Raw genomic sequence first — 21,580 nt, 5'->3', positions numbered from 1 at the left:
AGTAAATCTGTCATAGTGGCTGGATTTGGGGCCTCGTATTTTTCTTTATAAGTAATTAAGTAGCGAGTTTATCACAAAAACAAGGGTGGTGGTAGGAGGTGGTAAGGGGAGAGGGAAAACTGTCTGGTTTGCCCCTGAGAAATTCAGTTACCATTACTCATTGCTGTTTCTTTTAAATATGTTTGTTCTCTTTTGACAGTAGGATGAGATGAAAACAATATTCCATTGTAGGCATAGGCATACTTCTATATAGCTCGAAGTCATCCATGAATTTAATGTAAACTAACAAATATGTCCATACATTACAATGTTAGAAAACCCCTCTTTTCTTCTCTTCCTCATTGCTCCATCCACTCTGTTCTAGTCCTCTCGAGAGTCGAAACATTCTGCATTGCGGATTCCTAATATGTGGATGAGGCCACGGGCTTGGTAGCCTTGTCGGTCTCAGTGCTCACCAGCGCTTTGTTGTGACAGGATTGCATCTTCTATGTTCTCATGACTTGTGACAGGATCACATCTTCTATGTGCTCGTTCTATCTGTCAAGAGGCATAAAGTTGCTGTGTTTTATGTAGGTTTCTATTATACAAATTCTCCATGTGGAATTATATTACCGTCCATATGGTGGCCTGCAACATTGCATAGTGTTTTGTTCTGCAAGTTGGCCCAGTAATAATTTCACCTAGTCCATGTGAATCTGTGACGACCCAGTAGACTACTATCACTATTGGGCTTGTTTGGAAGTGAAGTATTTTTGTAGTTTCTACTTTCTAAGGAATACCACGGTTTTTAGTAATACCATAGTATTTTATGCCATAAGGTGTTTGGTTGCATTCTTGAAAACTATGTTTTCAAAACCATGGTATTCTAGATACCATGATGTTTTTGGAGTATTGGAAACTTCACTCTAACCCAAAGTTTTCATGGCATGGCTAACTTCTGCCTAATACCATGATTTATAATGTTGTATCCAAACAATGTTTCTCAAAACCATGGTATTTTTGGAGCTGACCAAAACTACGGTATTGTCATGACAACTGCAAAGTATAATATTGTAAAACCATGGTTTTGAGAAACAGTTTACCCAAACATGCCCTGAGCCTTCGCGTGTTTCAGCCTGCTTGTATAAAACAACCCTGACAACGGGGGCAATGTTTTTCTAGACTAATTCGTATGAGGCCCATTCATCTCGCCAATAGATAAATGCCCCTCCAATAGCTACTCCCCAGTTGCCTGTGTCAGGGGCTCAAAATATGCCACAACAAACCAGGATGTGTCGTTCTCTCCCGCCGTCCACCACTCCGGTGCCGGCGTCCACCTCCCCCTCGCCCTGGGTCTCTACGTCTTCAGGGTCTCTCTCTCCCTTCGCTAGGCCAGTTGCCCCCGTTGGCCGGTCCAAGGAGCAGCGGTGGACAGACGTGTCCCCTTCGCCGCCGGCGGGTCCTGCCGTGGTCGACTCGGAGCCCGGCGCGGCTGGATCGGCCTCTGGGGTGTCCTACAAGGTCGCGCTGCTTTCGGCGCCTGCTTCCCCGGCCTCGCCGGTGCGGGAGCGGGCTGCCCAGCCGCCAAAAAGGATCCAGATTCTGCGACGTGGTCCTTCTCCCCCTCCCCCTCGCCGTTCCGTTGACGCGGAGGGGTGGCAGAAGGTTTGGAGGCGCAAGGTCTCGCGCCGCTCTGCGGTCCGCCGGCCGGCCCCGTCTGATTTGCATGGGAAATGCTTCAACTGTTTCTCTCCTACTCATCGTGCGGCGGCGTGCCGTCTTCCGCCTAGGTGCTTCTCCTGCCTCCGCCTAGGGCATCGGGCGGCGGTCTGCCCAGGGGAGGAACCTGCTAGGGCTATTGGTGACCGTGTACCGGCTTGGAAGCGGCTTGATCAGTCGTTGCTGCATGTTCCTTCCGAGAAGGGACGTGAGTCGGTTTGGAGGCGTGTTGCTGGATTACCCCCTCCCGCGACGGTGCTTGCGGATCGGGGGGCGGCCTCTCGACGGCCGGTGTGGCAGCGTATCAGTTCGGTTCCTGCTGTGAAATCGGCTAGCGGTGGCTGTCAGGAGGCCGGGGGCGGTAGTCCGCCTGGTGGTCGGAAGCGTAGACGCCACTCCCGCCGACGTGGCCGGGCACATTCTAGCCGACATGGGGACTCGGAGGGGGCCGACACCGATTGCAGACTGCTCATGCCGGAGTCGACTGCAGTCCAAGGCGGCGCGGTTCAACATGCTTCTAGAGAGTTGCTTGGTATCTTGGATTTCAATCAATGCATTGCTCGGGAAGAGATCTCCCTCCGTCGTGCGCTGTTCGTCTCGATTGTTGGCACCAGACCGACGGTCCAAGCGGAGGAGGTTAGGGAGGAGATCGCCTCGGCTCTTGGATTTGAGGCGAGCTTGCTCTTGGTTCACAAGTCCTGGCCGGAGGACTTCCTAATGATCTTCCCGGATGAGGCCATGGCATCTAGGGCCTACAACAATGGAGAACTGTATCACGCTCCTCGGTTCTCGCTGAAGTTTCGGAGGTGGACGCGGTTTGCTCATGCCACCGGCGACTCGCTTCCTACCTTGGTGGAGGTGGTTTTACGTGGAATTCCGGCGCACGCGTGGGATCGTTCCACAGCGGAGCTTCTTCTTCGGGACTCCTGTCATGTGCTTGAGCTGCACCCGGCTACGGCGAGCAAACTGGACCTGTCGGCCTTTCGTCTCCAGGCTTGGTGCCATGATCCGGCTAGCCTCCGCCGTTCCGGGGAACTGTTCATCGTCGAGCCGAGTGTGGCGGCGGGGCGGTCTGCGGTGCCCATGCAAGGCCTCTGCTACCACATCGACATTGAGGTGACCCCCGTGCTTGAGGAGAGCGTGGGGGACGATGCTCTGCCGCCGCCACCAGTTGTTGGTGGGCCCTCTGGCGATGGGGGCGCTGCTGCCGCCCCGCGTGGCCGCGGATACGAGGGGGCTCCTCGACGTTCGGTGCATGATCGTCTGGGTGGTAGCCGCTCTGCGTCTGGACACGTGGCGGGGAGTTCCTCGGCTCGGGGCACGAGGCGTCCTTGGTCGATTCCAGTGGGCGTATCTCATGATGGTGCCGCTTCGTCTACGATGATTTGCAACGTTGGCCCAGACCCTGCTTCGACCGGGGCACTGGGAGATGGCCAATTGATGGAGGAAGCCACGATTCACGTTGATCTGCGTGGGGTTGTCCCATGCAGCCCGCCGTTCGAGGGCGCCCTGGAGATCATGGCTTATTTGGGGGCTGGCGGCTCCCAGTTTGTTGGGCCGAGCCACGCTCCTGGGCCTGTGGTGGATTTGGGGGCCTCTTCTTCTGCTGCGGTGGAGGCCCAGGCTCCCCCCCAGCCCGCTGCTGCGGTGGAGGCGCAGACTCCTGGGACCGCTGCTGCGGGGCGGTCGGATGCTGGTGCGGTTGAGGCCCAGACGCCTCCCGCCCGTTCCGCGACCGCGAGGCCGGAGGGTTTGCCTCTCGTCTACTCCAGGAGGAGACGTGGGGCCCGGGGCGCGGCCGCTCCCACAACGCCCGGGGAGGCTTCTCCGACTTCACCGGCTCAAACTTTTATCGCGGGAGTCACCAGACCGGTTTCGAGGATCCTGTCTCGGCCCACGGTTCATAGGCGTTTGGCCAAACGCCTCCCGTTGGATTTCGCCCCAAGGCGTAGTGCTCGCCTAGCGAAGAAAAAGGTTGATAATAATACGACAGCTGAGGCCCGGCGCACTCGTCTCAGTCTTATCAAGCATCTAGGCGTGGCGACGGACTCAGAAATCTTCAGGCCGCATGACATTGACGCCCTCGGGCGGCTCTTCCGCGAGCCCCTATCCCAAGCTCATATTGCGGCCTTGACAGCGCTTTTTGGCTGGTCGGTCCCTTGTGAGAATCAAGTGCCTTGGGACCTTGAAGGGCCGACGTCTGCAGATGGATTGCTGGGCTTGTGCTGAGCTCCGTCCGTTGTTAGGTCGTCCTTTTCCTTGTCAACCATGGATATCTCAAACATTTTGATTTGGAATGTGCGGGGCCTCAACCGTAAGTCGAGGCGTGATGGTGTCCGGGATATGGTGCTTTCTACACGCCCAGACTTGGTGTGTTTGCAGGAGACTAAAAAGGAAGCCATCTCCAGGCGAATGGTCATGTCTATGTTGGGATCCGAGTTTGATAACTTTATTTTCTTGCCGGCTCAAGGCACTCGTGGAGGCATTCTATTGGCGTGGAAAGGGACAGTATGCAATGTCATCAATTCAAGAATCGACTCCTTCTCTGTTTCGCTGCTGATCGCACACGGTGGTGACACACCCTGGTGGTTTACAGGTGTCTATGGTCCTCAGTCCGATAATCTGAAATTGGCTTTCATTCAGGAGCTTAGAACCATCAGAGCTTCCTGTCCAGGCCCTTGGGCAGTGGGTGGCGACTTCAATCTTATATATAGAGCGGAAGACAAAAATAATAGTAATCTGGACCGTGCCATGATGGGTCGATTTCGTCGCCTCTTAAACGACCTTGAACTTAAAGAGCTAGAGTTGCTTGGTAGAAGATACACTTGGTCCAATGAAAGGGCTTCACCTACTCTGGTTAGGCTGGACAGGTTGTTCTACACCACTGATTGGGAGATCTACTTCCCTAACTGTATCCTCCAGAGTTCGGCCACCATGTTCTCAGATCATTGCCCTCTTCTCCTCGGCCTACATGAGTTTACTCAAGGTAAAAGAAGATTTCACTTCGAAAGTTTCTGGACAAAGTTGGATGGATTTGATGACGAAGTACAACGTTCATGGTCTCAACATTTGGAGGGGTCCTGCCCTCTAAATCTGCTAGCAGATAAATTGGCTAGGCTCGCTCGGGAGTTGCAGTCGTGGGGACAGAAGAAGGTCGGGAATGTCAGACAGCAGCTGTTATTCGCTCGGGAAATTATCTTTCAGCTGGAAAAAGCCCAAGATCTTAGATGCCTCACTCCTCATGAAAGTTGGTTGCGGCAGAAGCTCAAGCACCTGTCTTTAGGGCTTGCGTCTCTGGAAAGAACGATAGCCAGAACTAGGTCGCGCCTGAATTGGTTAAAGGAGGGAGATGCGAATACCTCTTATTTCCACCTGCATGCGAAATACAGAAAGAGAAAAAATTATATGGCTAAAGTGAAAGTGGACGACAGACTCGTGATGGACCAAGAAAGGAAAAAGGAGGTAGTGTGGGAGTTCTTTAATAATCTGTTGGGAACGGCCAGAGAACGTGAGTTCACCCTGGACCTTCCTTCCTTCCACCCAGGAACTCAACTTGATCTCGAAGGATTGAATCAAATTATCACTGAGGAGGAGGTTTGGGACACTATCAAATCGCTGCCGGCGGATAAGGCACCTGGCCCGGACGGCTTCACAGGCCGTTTCTACAAAATTGCTTGGCCAACAATTAAAGGAGATTTCATGGCGGCGGTCAACAGGTTGATGCAAGGGGATGTTTCCAGGTTGTCTTTGCTGAATTCAGCTTTTATTACCCTTCTTCCTAAAACAGCGGAGGCCCTGGAGCTAAAAGATTACAGACCAATTAGTCTCATCCATAGTTTTGCAAAAATCATAATGAAGCTGCTGGCCAACCGGCTTGCTCCTAAGCTGCCGCAGCTGGTCTCTCTCAACCAAAGCGCCTTCGTGAAGGGTCGATGTATTCATGACAATTTCATCCTTGTGCAACAGATGGCCAGTGTGCTTCACCGGCAGAAAGAGGCTAGGATACTTCTCAAACTTGACATCAGCAAGGCTTTTGACTCAGTTTCGTGGCCCTTTTTGTTGGAAGTCCTGCAATTTCTTGGCTTTGGCTCGTTCTGGTGCGACATCATGGCTAAAATGTTCAGAACTGCTTCCACTAGAGTCCTGGTTAATGGAGAACCTGGTGATCTTATTTTTCACCAGCGGGGGCTGCGGCAAGGGGACCCCCTTTCGCCAATGTTGTTTATTCTAGTCATGGACGTGCTGAATTTCCTTATCAAGAGGGCTGCAGATCTAGGTCTGTTACTCCCCCTATTAAGGCGGGGTGCTGGACAGAGGGTTTCAATGTACGCGGATGATGTGGTGCTCTTCGTGCAGCCGGTGGCGAGTGAATTAACCTTGACAAAAGAGTTGCTGCGGGTTTTCGGAGAAGCTTCGGGGCTTGTCACCAACATTGGCAAATGCTCCATTACACCAATTCGATGTTCGGATCAGGTGGTGGAGGAAGTTCAGGGAACCTTGGGTTGCAATGTGGTGAATTTTCCATGCAAATATCTTGGTTTGCCTCTATCTCACAAAAAGTTGACAGCGGTTGACTTGCTACCTTTGATTGATAAGATCGCGGACAAACTCCCAGGATGGAAAGCTGCTTTGATGCATCCGGCAGGAAGAAATGTCTTGGTGAAAGCTGTCCTTACAGCCATTCCTATCCACCATCTCATGGTGCTTCAATGTCCGAAGTGGGTGCTGAAAGCCATTGATAAAATCAGGAGGGGCTTCTTGTGGAAAGGCAGACGTGACATTAGAGGGGGGCACTGCCTGGTTAATTGGGGCCGTGTTTGCAGACCAATCGAGCTTGGTGGCCTAGGTATTCATAACTTGGAAGCTCTTGGCTGGTCCTTGTGTATGCGCTGGCTTTGGTTTAAAAAGACTCAGCTAGATCGCCCTTGGACGGAGTTCGACATTCAGGTCCATCCCATTGCAGCAGCAATGTTCGCTGCCTCAGTGGTTTCGATCGTGGGAGATGGGGCTAACACGCTGTTTTGGCAAGACAGATGGATTCAGGGTCACTCACTTTCAGTTTTGGCACCATCCCTATGCAGGCTGGTCCCTTCTAAGTTCAAGCGAGGTAGAACGGTACAGGAGGCTTTGGTTGATGGTCGCTGGGTCAGAGATATCAGGGGTGTTCTGGATGCTCAAGTTCTCTCGGAGTACCTTCAACTCTGGGATGTCATAGAAACAGTTAATCTTGCGCCGGGGGTTAGTGACCAGCACCTCTGGACCCCATCATCCTCAGGACAGTACTCTTCAAGATCGGCTTACCGGAGGTTCTTTATAGGCTCCATCGCTTTTGAACCTGCCCATAGGATTTGGAAGTCCTGGGCCCCTCCGAAGTGCAAGTTTTTCCTTTGGTTAGCAAGTCTAAATAGATGTTGGACAGCGGACCGTTTGGCGAGAAGAGGGCTGGATCATCCTGACTGCTGTGTGCTCTGTAATCAAGAAGAGGAAACGATTCAACACCTGTTGGCTGGCTGCGTCTTCTCTAGGCAAGTCTGGTTCCAGGTTCTTTCCGCCTGCAGTCTTCAACACCTGTGCCCTTCCCCTGGGGAGGACAACTTTCAAGTCTGGTGGCAGCAGGCGGAGCAAAATGTACCAAAGCAGCGGCGAAAGGTTTTCAACTCGGTGGTCTGCTTGGTTGCTTGGTGGTTGTGGAAGCATCGGAATTGTTGTGTGTTCGATGATGAGGTTGCTGATATCGCTAAAGTGGTCCAGGAGATTAGCGAAGATGCCACTTTCTGGCGCCTTGCTGGCGCCCCTAGGGCTGTGGGCTGAGATGTCTCCTGGTACTATGGATACGTTTGTCTATGTAAGGTGTTGGCCGCCATAAAAAGCCACACCATTTTTGTACCGCCCCATTTTGGGGCTCACCTTCTTATTTTAATGAAATGCAGCTCTCCTGCGTTTTCGAGAAAAAAAAAAAAATATGCCACAACATCAGTATCACATGTGGTGCAGAGGAGCGTACTTTTTGATGGACAATTGAAAGAAAAAAGAAATAGTTTAAGGAGGTTTCTAGAAGCAACGGTAAAAGAAAGTTTATTGCTTTTAATATTAGGTTAGGTGTAGAATTGATTAATTGCATGAGTAGGGTTTCTCACTCAGCTTGGTGATTGCATGCAGGGTTTCATAACTGACCATGAGAGGGCATTGGAAGAACTTTTTAGTGAAAATGCAGAAGGATCTCACAAGTATAATGCTTGTCTGAACACAATGGCTACTCGTATATCCACAGTATTTGCATCAATGAGGGTATGCATAAATGTGTTACTTGTGAAATCTTGTGTTGCTTGATACATTTTGTTTTATTTTGTGCTGTGATGATACATGACCAGAAGTGTCTACTATGAGAAAGATGGACCAGAAGTTAGGGGAACAGGTGGATTGGTTTGTTTCATAGCCCTCTGCGTGGACCAAATGCCTGACCTTAAATTTGCTAACAAAATCTGATGTGCAGCCAGGCACAAAGGCAACCCTGGGCCTTAATTTTTTTCTGCCGTCACCATGGGTCCAATTAAGATTCTCTTTTTGTCTCCATTGTCCATTGCATCACTGCTTGTGCAAAGGCCTAACAAGACCACAACAACAACAAAGCCTTTTATCCCAAACAAGAAAATCCAATAGAACCCACAAGTCAAGGATCGGACACATGGATAGCTGTTTTTCATGCACTCCTATTAAGGCTAAATCTTTAGGTACATCCCGTCCTTTCTCTTAGAGTGTGTTGTTCCCTGTTGGGACTAGGCCTTGTATACAACCATTATGGGTGCTACTATATTTATCCTCCACATATTTTGGTTAATATTATTCTATTCTCCAATATGGTATCAACAACCTTCTCCTAACCCTAGCCACCGGCTCCTCTTCACGACCGCCACAGACCATGGTCGTTTGCCAGCCGTTGCACCACCCTAGCGTGGGCTTCCCCCTCAGTCCCTCACCGGTGCTGCCTTCCCTCTTTCCTCTTCTCGGCCCGCCACCATCTGGTCGACTGTCGCCGGGCCCTGGCTGCCTGCCCTGGCACCCACCGTCGACGCTAGTGGCTTATTAAGCACTATCGCAGGTCTGCCTGCCACCAAGTGGGCGCCGACGCCTCCTCCCTTGCCTTCGCCCAGTCCAACGTTGCCAGTTTGTGGGTGGCCGCCATCCCCTATGTTCATCGCTGGCGGCCCCGCTGGCCCCAGCGTGGTCCTTCACCCGCCGGCGTGAACGCCGCCTCCTCCCCTCCCTTTGGCGCCATGGTCGCCGCCCTGCCCCTCCTTGGCGCCGTGGCCACCGCTCTGCTTCTCCCAAGCATCACTACTGCCGGCCCTACTTCCTTTGTCGCTCCCGCGCCGCCCTCTTGTGTTGCAACAGCCTTCTTTGCTGCCACTGCCACCTCGGATGTCATGCTTGACCCGACCGGCTTGTCCATCGCGGGGCTGGCTAGCTTTCCATTTGTGGGCCTCTTCACTAGTCGTGGCCTTCATGACGAGCTCATTGTGGTCCTCTCCACCATTGCTGCTGCTCTTGCCACGACCAAGTCCGCCGTCCCCACCACGCGGGAGCGTGAGCGGGCCATTGCCCTCGTCTAGGAGCATGAGTGCGCCTCTGCAGATGCCCTTGCTTGTCAGCTTGCGGGAGCAGTATCAGCTGGATGAGGTCGCTGCTGACGGCCACACCCTTCGCCTCCAGCGATGTCGACACCCCCTCACTTACGAAGCCTCCGTTGTCACCAAGTGTTGTGCTCTGGTGGCCGGTGTCCAGAACATCGATCGCTGGTCACAGTTGTTCTCAACCCGACCTCCAACTACGCCCGTTGGCACGACCTTGTCCTCCTCACCTTGCAGTGCTACGTCCTTGACAACCATGTCCTCACTGACAACTACCTGCCTGTGCCCTCCTAACGTTGTATGGACAACATGGTTGTCTCTTGGATCCTCGACCCATGTATCTTGGATCCTCGACACTGCCACTGTTGAGCTATAGGACATTATCCGTGAGCATGGTGGCACTGCTTGCTAGGCTTGGGTTGCCATTGAGGACCAGTTCCTCTGGAACTAGAGATGGCAATGGGGACCCGATCCCCGATTTCTAGCAGGAAATACCCCCATTAGTAGATGGGGATGGGAGTAATTTAGTCCCTTAGTAACCAGGTTCCCAGATCGATAGGATTGAGGAACGAGAACGTGGTACGCGATACGCTACAAAAATTAGGATTTAACACTACTGGAACGAGATTGTTCCCACGTTCCTGGAAAGTTTAGTCCCCACGAGATCAAAACCAGGAAAATTTAGTTCTCGTCGGGTTCACGACTCCGTTCCCCACGTATCCGTTGCGCGAACTTCTCTTGATCTAAATCAGTCCATTGACATGTTAAAATTATACTAAAAACTCAATATATAGCCTATTATAAAATAACAAACTAAACTCTAAAGTAGATGTCTCTTGGAATTTCAAATCTTGTTTGTTCAATTTATATTGATTTGATATAATCAATTTGAATTTACTTCTAAATATTGCATATTCCTCAACGGGGACGGGGATGGACGAAAAAGTTCTCCCGTGAGCGTTCCTGGGGATGAGGATGGGGAATGTTTCTCCTCATGGGGATGGATGATGAGCCATTCCTTGATGGGCAATTCCCCGTTGCCATCTCTATCAACAATCGCGAGGCTCTTGCCCTCCAACCTTGATGTCGCCTTCCGAGTCTTCGTCCAGGGCAACCTCTTCGTTACTGAATATTGTCTCTAGATGAAGGGCATGATAGATGCTCTCCGTGACCTTGGGGAGTTGGTCTGACCGTACACTCGTCCTCGATCTCCTTCACAGCCTCAACGAGCGCTACGAGCACCTATGAACTTGGATTGGGAGGTTCCTTCCGTTCCCTTCCTTCCCGAAGGCCCCAACCACTCCCACTGTCATGCAGACACTACTTTGCGATCTTCGTCAGCTTTGCATGCTTTGACTGTAACTGCTTTGTACACTACTTGGCATGGTCAGCTTGCCTATCTGTGTCTTGATGTTATATCCAAGTTGTCTAGTAGTTCAGTCATCTCTTGTACTTGAGGCCGCCATGAGTCTCTATGCCATGTCTGTCAGCTGAGTCATCATGTTAGGCTCCCTTATCCTAATCCCTCCTCTCAGGTTGTGCATCCTTTTGATCTCATTCACTGTGATTTGTGGACTTCTCTTGTTATGAGTGTTTCGGGCTATATGTACTGTCTGGTGGTTCTTGATGATTGTTCTCATTACCCGTGGACTTTTTCATTGTGTTTGAAGTCTGATGCGTTCCCCATGCTTTCACTTGTTCGCCTGAGTGTCCACTCAGTTCGGTCTCACCCTCAAGGCCGTTCAGTGTGACAATGGGAGAGTCAGTGTGACGATGGGAGAGTTTGATAGCTCCTCTTTTCGTGCCTTCTTCCTCTCCCATGGCGTCCAACTACGGATGTCCTACCCCTACACTTCTCTCTAGAATGGCAAGGCTAAGCACATGATTCTACCAACACCGTCATGCGCTACCTACTTTTCGAAGCCTCGTTTCCTACTTAGTTCTAGGCTGAGGCTCTCCACACTGCCACCTACCCGCTTAATTGTCTTCCCACTAAGGCGATCAGTGCTCCCACCCCTCAATTTGCCTTATTTGGCTCCCCTCCCACCTATGAGCACCTTCGCGCTACCGATCCTCATAAGCTTGCCCTCAGTTCAACTCGCTTTGTCTTTCTTGGGTATTCCCCCGATCACAAGGGGTTCTGGTGTCTAGATCTATCCACCCACTGTCTTTTGATCTCTCAATATGTTGTCTTTGACGAGTCTTCCTTTCCCTTCTCTGCTTCTCTCTCCACCACTGTCACCGACTTGGATTCCATTTTCATGACTGACAATATGGAATCTCCTATCCAGCCACCTCTGGTTTTTATCCCTGCAGGTTCGTGCTCTGCCGCGCCTCCCCTGGCCAGCATGACGTACAATTTGGAATGGGAGGGAGTAGTTTGGACCCTCACAAAAAACAGATTCAAATAAATAATCTTCTCTAAGAAACCATCTAACAAATTGACTAATACTAATATAATCTTCAAATGTTTCCTTTCTGGTTACACATCTAGTTTATTATGTTGATGTGCAGACATGGTCTGGTTTTCCACTGCCGAATCAGTGACTCAAGGTGCCCAGTTCCTAACAACCATGATGTCGTGTGGATCCAGTTGACCTAAAATGACAGAACTGGACAGCCTGACTCATGAGCAACCGTTAACTAAGCTGATCATTATTATCCTGCTCCTGTGGTGGCCTGACCCAACCCACACAATTCTTGCAAATTAATCTCCTTATGGAACAACTATTATTTCATGGAACATGGAAAAATGTGTAAGTAAAGTAGAATGCAGGAATTGTGTGTGTATTGATAGAGAAGAGTGCTGTTACATATATAGGGGAAGAGCCAGAGGTAAAAGGAAACCTCCTAGACAAGGAAACAACAGGACCCTAATTGATCCTTACCATCCTGGACTCTTCCCCAAATCTCTCTCTATCCTAACCTGCTATACAAGGCTGGCCGACTGCTTAAAGAAGCCAGGCATCACGCCTATATACAAGGCAATGAATATTGTTGTCTAACATCCCCCCACAGTCGATACGTTCGTTGAGCGAACGTTGAGGCTGGACCGAAAATCAGTGAACACCGAAGACGACAGACTCTTAGTGAAGACGTCAGCATACTGTGAAGTTGTCGGCACATGGAGGACACGGACATTGCCAAGAGCAACATGTTCCCGAACGAAGTGAATGTCGATCTCCACATGTTTGGTGCGTTGATGCTGAACGGGGTTGGAGGACATGTAGACAAAACTGATGTTGTCACAATATACCAAGGTCGTCTTCGGCAGAGAAGCATGCAATTCAGTCAAGAGCTATCGAAGCCAGGTAGCTTTAGCAACGGCATTAGCAACAGCACGGTATTCTGCTTCAGCACTGGAGCGAGAAACCGTGTTCTGGCGCTTGGAAGACCAGGAGACCAGGTTGTCGCCGAAGAAGACAGCATAGCCAGATGTGGATCTGCGGGTGTCCGGACAGCCCGCCCAATCGGCATCAGAGTAAACGACCAACTCAGTTTGAGAAGTTGGGCGAAGGAACAACCCCAGATGCAAAGTGCCTCTGATGTATCGTAGGATGCGTTTGAGGGCAGCCAAGTGTGGTTCCCGTGGATCATGCATGTGGAGACAAACCTACTGAACAACATACACAATGTCTGGACGAGTGAATGTAAGGTACTGAAGAGCTTCTGCAAGACTGCGGTAATCAGTGGGATCTGAAACTGGAGCGCCATCAGAGGGGAGCTTGGGGTTCACATCAACTGGTGTAGTGCATGGCTTGCAATCACTCATACCAGCTCGTTCAAGAATCTCAATCAAGTACTGATGCTGGGACAGATAGATGCCTGAGGTAGAGTGCTGAACATGCATGCCGAGGAAATGGTGAAGTCTGCCAAGATCCTTCATAGGAAATTCTTGCTGGAGGGCACTGATGATTCGTCGTAGTGTTGGCAGGGAGGAGGCAGTAAGCACAATATCATCCACATACATAAGAAGATAGGCCATGTCTGCACCCTTGTGATAGACAAATAGGGACATGTCTGTTTTGGCCTCAATGAAACTGAGCTGCAGAAGGTGAGAAGCAAATCTGCTGTACCATGCACGAGGGGCTTGCTTGAGTCCATAAAGAGAGCGGTTGAGACGGCATACATAATCTGGATGAGTGGAGTCTTCGAAACCAGTGGGCTGAGTACATATGACAGTTTCAGACAGCGTGCCGTGAAGAAAGGCATTATTGACATCCAACTGATGAATAGGCCAACCACGTGAGAGAGCCAATGAGAGGACTGTCCGAACTGTAGCAGGTTTGACCACAGGACTAAAAGTCTCAGAGAAGTCGATGCCAGGGCGTTGAGTGAACCCGCGAAGGACCCAGCGTGCCTTATACCGCTCAAGAGAACCATCGGCGTTGAACTTATGCTTGAATATCCACTTGCCTGTCACAACATTATAATGAGGTGGTCGAGGAACGAGATCCCAGGTGTTGTTTCCAACCAGAGCTGCATACTCCTGTTCCATAGCAGCGCGCCAGTGGGGATCGGCCAAGGCAACGCGATAGCTGCGAGGAATTGGAGACAATGCTGAAGCTTCAAATAGAGCTGGGAACCGAAGGCCACGCTTGCCCCGAGTGGTCATACGGTGGTGGTTGACCATAGGGGGTACAACAACAGCGCCGACAGGGACAATTGGAGTAGTGCCTGGATCATCAGGAGGCCTAGCAACATCTGATGCCTGTGCTGCAGGTGAGGGAGACACTGCAGTAGGAGGTCGACGGCGAGAGTACACCTGGCCACCGAAACGGTTGACGGTGATCGCCCTGGGTGCAACCGGGGTAGCTGCTGGTGGAGCCGGCTGCACGACGCGAGGCCCTGTAGCATCAGTGAGCGCTAGGGCTGCCGGTCTAGCAGCGTGAGGCGTCGGAGCTGCTGGGTCAGCAGCAGGAGACGCCAAGGCTGCTGGTGAAGGTGAGGAAGCCTGCTGAAGCGCACATGGCTGTCCAAGAGACTGTGGTGAGTAGTCCGGGACAGCCACATGTGGTTCGCCAGGTGAACGGTCCTTTGTTGCAGCAGTACTTGTAGAAGAAAAAACTAGTGACAGTTCAAAGGGAACTGAGACCGTGTTAGGCACGTCGTCCAGGAAATCAAGTGCAGCACGCGTGGGAGGGGAAGAAGCCTTGGAGAAGGGAAAAGAGGCTTCATCAAACACCACGTGGCGTGAGATGATTATGCGATTGGTTTGACGATCGAGACAAAGGTAGCCCTTGTGGTGAGGGGAATACCCGAGAAAAACGCAGAGGGTGGAGCGGGGGGAAGTTTGTGGGGGGCAGTGGCTGACAGGTTGGGATAACAGGTGCAACCAAAAACACGGAGATGCTCATATGAAGGATGTTTTCCAAATAGATAGAAGTGAGGCGTGGAATGGTTGAGGGTTTTGGTGGGTAGGATGTTTATGAAATAGGTGGCAGTGCCTAGAGTTGCGGCCCAAAAGATGGGGGGAACACTAGCGTGGAAAAGAAGGGAACGAACGGCATTGTTTATGGATCGTATGATGCGTTCGGCTTTGCCATTCTGGGCGGAGGTGTAGGGGCATGACAGACGAAGGTGAATGCCGGGCGAGGAAAAAATGTGCGGGCACGTAGGTTGTCGAACTCACAGCCGTTGTCGCACTGAATACCCTGAATGGTGATTCCAAACTTAGTGCGGACATAGGCAAAGAAAGCGGTGAGGGTGGACAAAGTGTATGATTTGTGGCGCAAAGGGAATGTCCACAGAAAGTGGGAATAATAATCTAAAATGGCAAGATAGTATTTATGACCAGAGACACTAGTCAAAGGGGAGGTCCACAAATCACAATGTATTAACTGAAAAATTTTAGTAGCCCTGGAGGTGGATGTATGAAAAGGAAGATGAACATGATGTCCTAATTAACAAGCATGACATAAAGGAGCGGTGGCACTCTTATTACAGGGAATGACTGACGACTGGGCAAGATGGGATAAGACGACATGACCAGGGTGCCCAAGACGCTGGTGCCATAGGGACATAGTAGGTGTTGTTGATGCATGAAGGGTGGTAGCCGGGAGCCGGAGGGGGTATAGTGGCGCAGAGCTGTCACATCTGAGGATCTCGTGCCGAGTAGGAAGATCCTTCACAGAGCAACCAAGCAGGTCAAATTCAACAGAACAATTGTTATCGGTGGTGAATTGACGAACAGAAATTAAATCCTTAATGAGGGACGGTGAGACAAGGACACTTTTAAGGGATAGATTATGTGGAAGGTGAGTGGTGCCAGTGGAAGTGACAGGAATGAGATGACCATTACCGACAACAATATGTGAAGGAATATGACGCGAAGGAAGGGTTTGAGAGATGATACCGGCGTTAGAGGTCATGTGGCTGGTGGCACCAGTGTCGAAGTGCCACTCATGTTGGACAGGTTGTTGAAGAGCAACATTCTGGAAGTTGGTAGCCAGGGTCTGCTGATCCCATACCGGAGTGGGAGCGGGTGGGCCGACGTATCCGGGAGGTGGCCCGTAGGAGGCCGGGGGAACACCCCACTATCCGGTCCACTGACCAGGGGGATCGGCCAGCAGAGCCTGTGGAGACGAGGGCATGCCATGGGGTGGACGAGGCGTGGTAGGTGGTCGCTGACCCGACCACATGTAGATAGCCCCTAACCAGGGGTTGTAGTAGCTGTATTGGGACCCCTGGCCAGTGGGAGGTCCAGCGTCGGCGCGGTTGGTGGTGGAGTGCCTACCACCGGCGCGTTTGCCCCTCTTGCCGCGCTGGTTGGAGTTGTAGCGACCGCCGGAGCCTCCCCCAGAGGGCTGCGAGGGGGCCGACAGCTGAGTGGCCGGCTGCTGGGAATGACGAGGAGCGCCGGTGGAGGGCGCAAGAGAAGTGGTGCTGCCCATGCTGCCAGGTGCAGTGAGCGTAGCAAGGGCAGCAGCAGGTGGAGCCTTCGCCATGGTGAGCTCCTCAAGAGCAAGATCGTCGCGGACCTGCAGGAAACTGGGCAGGCGGTATGTGCGACAAAGATGCAGACCCAGCGCAAGGAAGCGCTCGTGAAGACCTCAGATGATGTTGAGGACAAGTGTTCTGTCATTTTCAGTTGTTCAGTGTACGCGTCCTGAGATGTGCAATCCTTTAATGAGAGGAGAGTATCATCTTCTAAGGTAATGAGAAATTCTCTGGTCTTCAAATTGAGGGCAAATGGGCTATGTTTATAGAACCAATCATGACATCGTATTCTTTCAAGTCCATGACTCTAAGGTTGTTGTTGAAGGCATGTTTCTGAATAGAGAATGCAGTGTCTGCTATGATTGCCCCAGATGTAAGTTGGCCTCCCCCAGCCACAGCTATTTTAGCCGAACTTTTGGATATGGCAAGTGGTTTTAACTGCGAAAGACAAATCAATGAATGTACTTGAACTGCCGGTATCAATAAGGGCAATGCCTGTTTGTCCACCAACAGTGACCTTGACTTAAAATGTGCCAGCAGTGACCAGCCCTGAAACTGCATGAGCCAAAATATGCATGAGATACTCATTTGGAGGGGAGTCCTGATCCTATGGGGAGACGGGCTCACCAAGGTCGCGAAGATCCTCGGCAAGCTTTTTCTAGCGACGACAGTATTCGGCAACAAGAAGGTCGCCCTGGGAGAAGGAGCGGAACTCTTGGTCGGCGTAGAGAGCACGGGTGGTGCGGTTCCCTAGGAATTGTGACTCGATAGAGAGCCACAGGACGCGAGCTGTGACGCCGCGCTGGGATACAGTGTCGGCGAGGTCGTCGGAGATGGTGTTGAGGATCCAAGTACGGACGACGGCGTTCATGCGAACCCAATCGGGGGAGGTATATGCAGTGATATCGGAGAGAACATGACCTTCCAGGGAGAACTTGGTGAGGGTGAGAAGGAAGGTATCGCACCATCGGACGTAGAATGTGGAGTTGGCGTCGAGGAGGAGCGCGGGATGAGGGTGCGAATGTTCTGCACAGCCACTGCCTGGGCGTGTAGATTCAGCAGGGTTGCAGCCTCATGATGTAGGAGTGCTGCCTCCAGAGGGGAGGCATCACCGTCTTGGATGTCACCGTCGGGATCTCCATGGGAGGAGGCGGCGCAGCAGCCGCGTGTTCACGCGCGGCGCGTTCAAGGGCCGCACGCACGCGAGCATCCGCCGCGTCGCGTTCCTGCTGGGCGACGGTGGCCTCTCGCTCGGCGTCGCGGCGCGGGCCAGAGCGGCGGCGCGAGCGACCTGGGCTTGGCGCTCGCGGTCTTGGACGGCATCATTCTCTTGTGGGACAGCAAGGGGATCGGATTCGATGCCTGAGGTGATAGCGGCCATGGAGCAGCGCCAAGAGAAGGCGCGCTGGAAGCGGAAGCGGCAGGAAGAAAAACTAGACTTGTGATACCATGTAAGTAAAGTAGAATGCAGGAATTGTGTGTGTATTGATAGAGAAGAGTGCTGTTACATATATAGGGGAAGAGCCAGAGGTAAAAGGAAACCTCCTTTTTTTTTTTTTTGAACAAACGCAGGAGAGCTGCGTGTCATTAAATTAAGAAGAAAAAAAGAACATAGGAGAGACAAGACATGTCAACCCCTAATTACAAAGGCCCCTAGGCCGAGACCCCTCCGGCAATAACACAACGCACCACACACACACAAGGTAACAACCCGACCAAAAAACGACTACCAGCAGGAAAACTGCTAAGGTCCCCTAGGGAGCTGGCGCAGCAGGAGGTCCTGCAGAGCTGATGCACCAGCCAAACACCAGACGTTGCCCTCCTCAATCACAGCACTCTGAACTCGCTGGGTGCAGGGCACAACCCCCTCAAAAACACAAGCATTACGGTGCTTCCAAATCTCCCAAGCAACCAAAATGATCAAGGAATTAAGACCTTTTCTTAAACTCTTCTCCACTTTCTTGATACTTTGGCACCACCAATTTGAGAAACGAGTGCATCCATGCTGAGGCACAATGGCAAGGAGGCCTAAATTGTGTAGCATGGACGTCCATATCTGCCGAGCGAACACACAGGAGACAAGAATATGCTGGATGTTTTCCTCAGCCTGATCACACAGAGGGCAAGCAACTGGATGGGGCAGACCTCTTTTTGCAAGTCGATCAGCTGTCCAAACCCTGTTTTTGATTGCCAACCATACAAAGAATTTGCATTTTAAGGGGGCCCAGGTCTTCCAGACACGTCGCCAAGGGCCAAAAGGGATAGAGCCAACAAAGAGAGCATCATAGGCCGATTTGCTACAATAAGTACCATGAGCAGAGAGGCGCCAGATGTGTTGGTCTGCGATGTCAGGTTGCAGAACTACCCCATCAACCAAGTTCCATAGCTGCAGATACTCTACTAGTACCGCTACAGACAATCCTCCCCGAATATCTGACACCCATTGACGATTTGTGAGCCCCTCAGCTACTGTTCTTCGCTTTAAAGCCCTTCTAGAAATCACTTGGATAAGGGTTGGACAGTGTTCAGCCACAGTTTTACCAAGGAGCCAACGATCAGACCAGAACTTCACAGATTCACCACTGCCTACCACTGAGGTAATAGCCACATCAACGAGGGCCTTTGCATTACGGTGCACTCGGATAGGGAGACCAGCCCATGGCCTTGACGCGTCAGTCTTTTGTAACCAAAGCCACCTGGCACGTAGGGCCCATCCAAACATCTCCAGGTTGAGAATACCCAGACCACCATACTTGAGAGGCCGCTGGACAGCTTCCCAGGACACGAGACAGTTACCTCCATTTGCATCACCTTGCCCCTTCCAAAGAAAGCCTCGTCTCCTCTTATCGATTGCCTTAAAAACCCATTTAGGGAGTTCTAAAGCAAGCATAAGATAGATAGGGACAGAAGACAACACTGTCTTAACCATGACAAGACGACCAGCCCGGCTGAGAAGATTAGCTTTCCATCCTGGAAGTTTATCAGCAACTTTATCAACAAGCGGCAGGAGATCAGAGTTAGCAAGCCTATGGATTGATAGAGGAATCCCCAAGTAAGTGCAGGGAAAATTTTTTGTAGCACATGGTAATAAGGCAGAAATGGTGGTCAGCTCATTCGCTCCACATTGAATGGGTGTAACAGAACTTTTGGAGATGTTCGTTTTTAACCCAGAGCAGGACCCTAATTGATCCTTACCATCCTGGACTCTTCCCCAAATCTCTCTCTATCCTAACCTGCTATACAAGGCTGGCCGGCTGCTTAAAGAAGCCAGGCATCACGCCTATGTACAAGGCAATGAATATTGCTGTCTAACAAAATGGTTCAGTAGGAAGTGAAGTTGTTGGTAGCCTTGCAGTAACTCCTGTACAGTAAAGACAATGTTGATAATTTGGAGATCAGTTGATGTTATTGTTCCAGAAATTATATTTTGGCGATAGCTTTGTTATAGTTCTTATTTATTTATGTTCCCATCCTCTTTCAACAAAGCATCTCAATGATTGATCTGTGTGCAAGTTGGTCCTAACTGTCGCCTTAAAATTTACTGAAATATATTTTTCTATACACTACAGGAATTCCCTCGTGTACACTACCGTATTGCCAAGACGATTGATGCTTCTACAATGACAACACTACGAGACTTAGTCCCCACAAAGCTTGCTGCCAGTGTATGGAATTGTCTTGCGAAATATAAAACGACAATACCTGAATTTCCTCAAACAGAAACTTGTGAGCTACTTATAGTAGACCGTTCAATAGATCAGGTATATGTTGAACATATATGTGATTTAACCATTATTTTTCTTCTACATTGAGTAAATGGTGTTAATCTTTTTATACCGCTTTGTTTCTTTGGTACTTCAGATTGCACCAATTATTCATGAATGGACTTATGATGCTATGTGTCATGATCTGCTTTGTATGGATGGCAACAAGTATGTTCATGAGGTGAGCATATAAACACACTTGCTGATGTTTTAGTCCCTGTTTGGATCCCTTGGTCTAAAGTTTAGCCACTAAACTTTAGATCACTTTAGGTCTTGATGCTCCAAACATTCGGTATAAAATGTTCTCTAAAGTTTAGCCAACCTGACAAAATGGACATTAGTTCATTAGACCTTACAAATGTGCTAAAGTGGTTTAAAGTTTGGCCCTTAACTTTAGCCAACTAAACTTTAGGCCATGGGATCCAAACAGGGCCTTAATAATGTATTCTTTTCCATTGCCTCTGTTTATACTATGGATTCTTTTCTCTGACTGAAATGAAGGTTCCAACTAAAAATGGGTCGGCAACTGAAAAAAAGGAGGTCCTGTTGGAGGATCATGACCCTGTCTGGCTTGAGCTTAGGCATGCACATATAGCAGATGTAAGATTATTCCTTAATCTACCTTCCTACTTGGCACATGTATTCAACAATTGCTTGTTTAACCATGACTATCACAGGCAAGTGAGAGGCTACATGATAAGATGACCAACTTCATTTCAAAGAACAAAGCTGCACAATTGCATCAAGCACGGTATATTGTTTCAACCAGATTATTATATCTTTGTTAGCTAAGATTGTTCTCGTATCCTTTTTACCATTCTGATTTTCCATTCTGCAATGAGCACAAATTAGATAATAAATAAATGTGGGCCAGTTTTCTGCAGACACTTCTCTTTTCTGCCAATTTACATTGGGTTTAAGAGTTGTCTACAATAGGTAGTTGATATTGCTTATTAGATGTCTATGTTTTCTGTGTTTTCCCATTGTATAAGGGGGTTTGTGCATATTTGCTAATACTTGTACATGTATAAATTTGGTCCCATGGTGAATACAAGTGCCATTGATAATATTTCTTTCCTGGATTGATCATACTGTATATATCATAAATTATAATCATTGTGGCAACTGGACTTGTGTTGGCCGCATTCCAGTTTGTGACTTTGTGTAAAGTTAATGCAACCCACATGATATTCCCATAGTGAAATGCGTTAAATAATTCATTTCTGTGCATAGTCAAGGCAGCAACATTTCTCAATTTTTATCAAGGCCTCCTCGGGACAGCTGTAGGAAGAGAGGTTACTATTGACCTAGAGGCTTTGGGTATGCCCTCCTTTGATAATACTGCTCGTCTTGAGGCTCCTTTCTCAGAGAAGGAAGTTTGGGACTGATGGAGGGCCTATGGAGGAGGTAGATCTTAGATTGTAGCTGTGGGAAGGAGGAGGAAGAGGTCCTCTTCCTCGATGAGGTCTGGGCGCCAGGGGAGAGCTTGGGTGCCCGGTGGAAGTAATAGTTGGGATCTGAAAGATAAATCTTGGTTGCTTGTTATTAACC

At 50.1% G+C, this 21,580-nt stretch overlaps 1 protein-coding gene across 2 annotated transcripts in view; it reads left to right on the top strand.

Moving 5' to 3' along the window:
* LOC100280502 (SNARE-interacting protein KEULE) overlaps positions 1-21,580 on the top strand; it is a 91,080-nt gene that overhangs the window by 32,573 nt on the left and 36,927 nt on the right. The window contains exons 8-13 of one of the 2 annotated variants that reach the window (XM_008645345.3): positions 7,693-7,761; positions 7,858-7,986; positions 19,835-20,026; positions 20,127-20,210; positions 20,531-20,629; positions 20,707-20,780. In XM_008645345.3, coding sequence (XP_008643567.1) covers positions 7,693-7,761; positions 7,858-7,986; positions 19,835-20,026; positions 20,127-20,210; positions 20,531-20,629; positions 20,707-20,780 — 647 coding nt within the window. 2 annotated transcript variants of the gene reach the window in all.

Source organism: Zea mays, chromosome 5 (genome assembly GCF_902167145.1).
Source record: "Zea mays cultivar B73 chromosome 5, Zm-B73-REFERENCE-NAM-5.0, whole genome shotgun sequence".
Taxonomy (NCBI): Eukaryota; Viridiplantae; Streptophyta; class Magnoliopsida; order Poales; family Poaceae; genus Zea; species Zea mays.
Note: the sequence above shows the minus strand (reverse complement) of the source record. Positions and strands in the feature narration are given on the sequence as shown.